This window comes from Bidens hawaiensis, unplaced genomic scaffold (assembly GCF_021521415.1).
Source record: "Bidens hawaiensis isolate Kalapana, Puna unplaced genomic scaffold, B.hawaiensis_p1.1 tig00072089_1, whole genome shotgun sequence".
Lineage (NCBI taxonomy): Eukaryota > Viridiplantae > Streptophyta > Magnoliopsida > Asterales > Asteraceae > Bidens > Bidens hawaiensis.
In genome coordinates this window covers 5724-10188 of record NW_027502613.1, presented here as the reverse complement: position 1 = coordinate 10188, position 4465 = coordinate 5724, and the positions used below count along the sequence as shown (strand labels likewise).

Genomic DNA, 4465 nt, shown 5'->3' with positions numbered 1-4465 from the left:
TAAGAACATTTAGTGGAAAATATGAACTGGTCCCCTAAGATTTTCAAATAAACCGTCGGATTTTCAAAAAAATGTTACACTTGTCAGACTTTTATTGGTCTAAAGGTTTCGTCAGATTTCGTCGTCTCAGTCCAAATTTGGTGGGCTATTTTGAGAATGTGTAGAGATTTTGGGCTATTTATCAATTTATGTATCCTCAAAATAGTCATTTTGAGAATTTTCCCTAATAGTTAGCTTAACCTTGTGGCAAATAAATATGACTTCCAATCAAAAGGTTGTGGTGACTACTGACTAGTCTTCATTTGAGACATGTTGAAGCTTGTTTTTACACAACAAAATTTTACATAACCCAAATCATAATCAATTATGACCATTTAAAAGTTAAATTGTTTAAACCCAACAAAATAATCCTTTTATTTATGGCCCAAAATATTTTTCGCCTTCGACCCCCAAATTTTTTTCGCATTCTCAGAGCCGGTCCTGCCTACTATAGCTACTCAAGTTAAGCAATACTCATTACAACCACTCAGCATCGATTAAGCATCCACATCTAATTCACCTTAGCTCTGTGTTGAACACGGTTTGGCTCGTTATGAAGTTCTTAGATAACATAACACAAACCTGAACATAAGTATTTATATAACTCATAATTCCAATATGTAAGTTCAAGATTGAGAAAAAATCTTTTTCCTATTCCATTAAAAACTCATTTTTAACATTTTTCCTAACATTAAAGGTTTACACTTTGGTACTTATAAGCCAAAAAAGTATTATGTAACATTCTTAGACTATTGTTTTAAATATTATGAAAAAACATATTATATACAATACGCATAAAGCTGTATATATTTGTCAACTTTACATTCTTAGACTATTGTTACACACAAATATTATGTAACATTTAAAATTCATTGGCATTGTAAGGAAGCGTTCCGTCATAGATTTTAGCACCTGCACGAGTGGTATGGATACATCGTGCATATGACCTGCATAATTATGCCTATATATATGTTGACGTATCATTTATATATAAGATATGTCATATGTTTCATAATATTTGTGTGTATTTAGTTATACATTGTTGTGTAACTATTTATAGCGTGTGTACTTAATAGCATAGTTAATTCTATATACATTATCTTATATTTTTGTTTTCTCTTTTTTCCTTCTAATTCTAATTAAGTGATGTTATGTGTTTTTTTAATTAAATTATTTCATTTTTGTAATAAATCCAACCAGCTAACTATTAGATATTTTATGTTAATTCGATTGACTTGTTACCATATGAGAATCATACTATTCATCAAACAAGTCAAGATGCAAATTTTGTTTGATTTTATTATGATGTTGGTTCTTAGGGTTGTAAACCTCTAAGCAATGGGGACCCAAGGGAGTAGGGGTCTGAAGGGAGCGCCAGCAGGGTCCAATGGGTAGAGCCTCTGGCGACGGTCAAAAATTGTGCGCATGTGATTGATATTTCGAAATTGTCATGAATATCTGGTGTATTGGGTGCACTTTTGTGCAATTGTAAATTCAAAATGAAAAATGTTAACCTAATTTGCAAATGTAGAATTTGCGACATTTTGGTCATCTCTTTGGTTTTCTTTTGGTTTTCGAAATTCACACAACAATCATACGAAGTTCTTGTCTCAATATTATGAGCTTTATTCGACAGAAAATTCGAAGAACCATCAAATTATTTCAATATGGAAATGTTTCACAGCTTTCAAACTATTTAGACATTATTGTATCTCAAGAATCCCCAACATTAACCATAAGACCATCAATAACCAATCTGATTAAGGAAAGTGTACGACTCTCAAGCTAACAGTCAATAAATATTCCATATTTGGAATTGAGCCAATCCAAGTGTACAAAGCAACAATTTAAATAAAAACGACTGAAATATAATACATAAAAAGTAATTAACAAGCGTTATTTAACCGTAATTGAGGCGAAAAATGTCGTTTTGCACATAAAAGCTTCCTTGTGGCGTGGGAATCAGGTGAAACATCTGCAAATATTCCAACATCAAAATATTTAAATTTATACATATTTATCTTAGGCTCTTAGCTAGTTATATGTTTTCTGGGTTTTTATAGTTATTTTAGTGTCTAGAATATAAATAATATAATTGCATTTAGGCATTGTATTTAGTGGGGTACCATGTAATTTTAATCATAATCATAATCAAGTCACATAATTTTTTATACAAATACATCATGATCATGATGTAGACCTTTTATCGGGTACTATTGTATTAATCATTGAATCAAATGTTCATTATTTTCTAACACGAAATGAGAAAGAGAGAGAAACCTGGCTAAACCGAAGTGGATGTTCTTCACACATGAGTCGAAGGCTTCCGCTAACAAACACTGTGATGCCGCCAGCAAACGACGAGGGTTGCGTGTCGATGGTACTAATGAAATGATGACATTTGTCAAAAGGCAATTGATTAATTTTGGCACATATATCAACACCTTGTAGCTTTTGACCTTCAAAAGTCAACATGGAAGACTGGTGATAAAGTGAAGCAAGAGATGATCTATCCGTATCAAATAAATGATAATAATGTTCCACAAATGCCCTTCCCACCATTTCAACTTGTTCTTCCATTTCTTCTTGTAATTTGTACATTGGTTTTTTTGGATTGGAAGAGAATAATATAATGGTGGTGAGGGAGTGTCTTGGAGGTCAAAATTGGAATATTAGCTGCTGAAATGCCACGCAAAGTTGATCAAAGCGTAACACTTTTTTGCTGATAATAATAATAATAATAATAATAATAATAATAATAGAAATAGAAATAGGTTATTCTAGTATCCAACTTTATAGAAATGTAAATACGTAAATGTTGTTAGATATAATTGTTAAAAACTAGTATATTACTAGAATAAGAAATTGTAATATAAGGCTTAATACCAAATGAAATGTCGGCGGGCCATGAGAATTCACATACCCCGTCGAGCCAAAAAAAATATTTTCTTTAAGCCTAACGAACTAAATAATGTAAACTATTTTTTTAAATGACGATTAAATTTACAGTATTAAACATAATAATTAGCAAAATCATGATTTTGAAATGACTTTATGACATACCAAATAGACTATAAAGTGTGAGTATAATAAAATAATGAGCTTATAAAAGTTCGGGAATTCTAAATATATACATAATATCGGAAAATTTTAAAATTTGAGTGCCCCCGGAAAACACGTGCCCCGCCGAATGTTCACATTGCCCACCCTCATGATCTCCCCTGGACATGTCGTTCCTCCCATGTGTGCCATGTATCACCAAGGTTCAAAAATAACATAGACCACGAACTTAAACACATACACATCTTCGGGGGCACAAATGAGCTATTGTCATTAGTCCATTTAATAAAATAATATATTTCTTTTTAACCCATTCGCGACTAATCTATGTCTCCCCACCCCATTTATCATCCCGCATATTAGCTCAATTTCACCCAAAAATCATCCCTTTGTCACCCCATTACGCATAGAGTAACGGGGGAGAATGATTTCTCCAACTACCAAGAGCTGGAACGACCAACACGAAATGGGAAGACACACTAGTCATCATCATCATGTACTAAACATCTTGAGCTCAAATTAATGGTTAGTCGATAGAGCGTTTTCAAATAACACAAAAAATAGAAAATGAATTTGTGTCGAGAAGCAGCGCCTCAAGCAAGAGGAAGAACAAGAGTTAGCTTAATGCAAGCAAAAGAACATGGGCCGAAGTGTCAGGTCATGTATATTGGGCCTGGTTGAGTACCTTGTACTCACATCATCATTTCTAAAAGTTATTATTTTCTAAAGCATATATTAGGTGAAAAAAAAGCATTTAACAAATATTAACATGAATGGTGAATGAGTTTTAGTGGATCTTAATCACAAGATCTTTTTATTGTTTTTTTTTTTAAGAAAACCCAATTCACACTCTCTAAGGGGCTGTTTGGTTCATTCAGATCTGAATGAGTCAGATCTGAATGAGCCTCTGTCCCATTCAGCAACAACAATAAGTCTGAATGATTCAGACCTAATTTTAATCATTCAGATGTTTTTCTGTTTAGAACCAAACAATGTGAAGTCTGAATGAATCAGATATTTACATCTGAATGGTTCCATTCAAATGTAAGCAAACAACCCCTAACTCTACTAGTAAATCACATTTTTGTACAACCACGATATTCAACCTTAACCATTTGAAAATACAAGGTTTTATCAAATACTTTTGGACAGTTTGACTAAAAGCCCATTGGTAATCTTAAGATCTTACAAAGTTAATTTTGCGAAAATGTGCTTGTGTTGCGTAATATGTCCACAAACATTAGATCTAGAATTATACTATATATTAATTTTAAACTTTCTTATGCATTGCTCTTTATACCTTATGCAAACTGTGTTGTACTCCTGCCTTTGTACAATGGCTAAGCTTTTGGTACTTATTACAATT

General features: G+C 32.4%; 1 protein-coding gene across 1 annotated transcript; it reads right to left on the bottom strand.

Annotated features, from left to right (window-relative positions):
* Nucleotides 1-1863: 1863 nt before the first annotated feature.
* Nucleotides 1864-2623, bottom strand: LOC143605933 (nuclear transport factor 2B-like). The gene is made up of 2 exons (XM_077081877.1): nt 2320-2623; nt 1864-2014 (listed from the first exon to the last, which is right to left on the bottom strand). The coding sequence occupies exons 1-2, from the start codon at nt 2617-2619 to the stop codon at nt 1940-1942; spliced, it is 375 nt and encodes a 124-aa protein (XP_076937992.1). The 5' UTR covers nt 2620-2623; the 3' UTR covers nt 1864-1939.
* Between the last annotated feature and the right edge of the window lie 1842 nt (nt 2624-4465).

What these genes read in the sequence shown, in the direction of transcription:
- LOC143605933 (XM_077081877.1), bottom strand. Translation starts at nt 2,619, where the DNA reads ATGGAAGAACAAGTTGAAATGGTGGGAAGGGCATTTGTGGAACATTAT. An exon ending in ATCCACTTCGGTTTAGCCAG is followed by an intron (nt 2,015 to 2,319) that starts GTTTCTCTCTCT and finishes GAATATTTGCAG; the next exon opens with ATGTTTCACCTGATTCCCAC.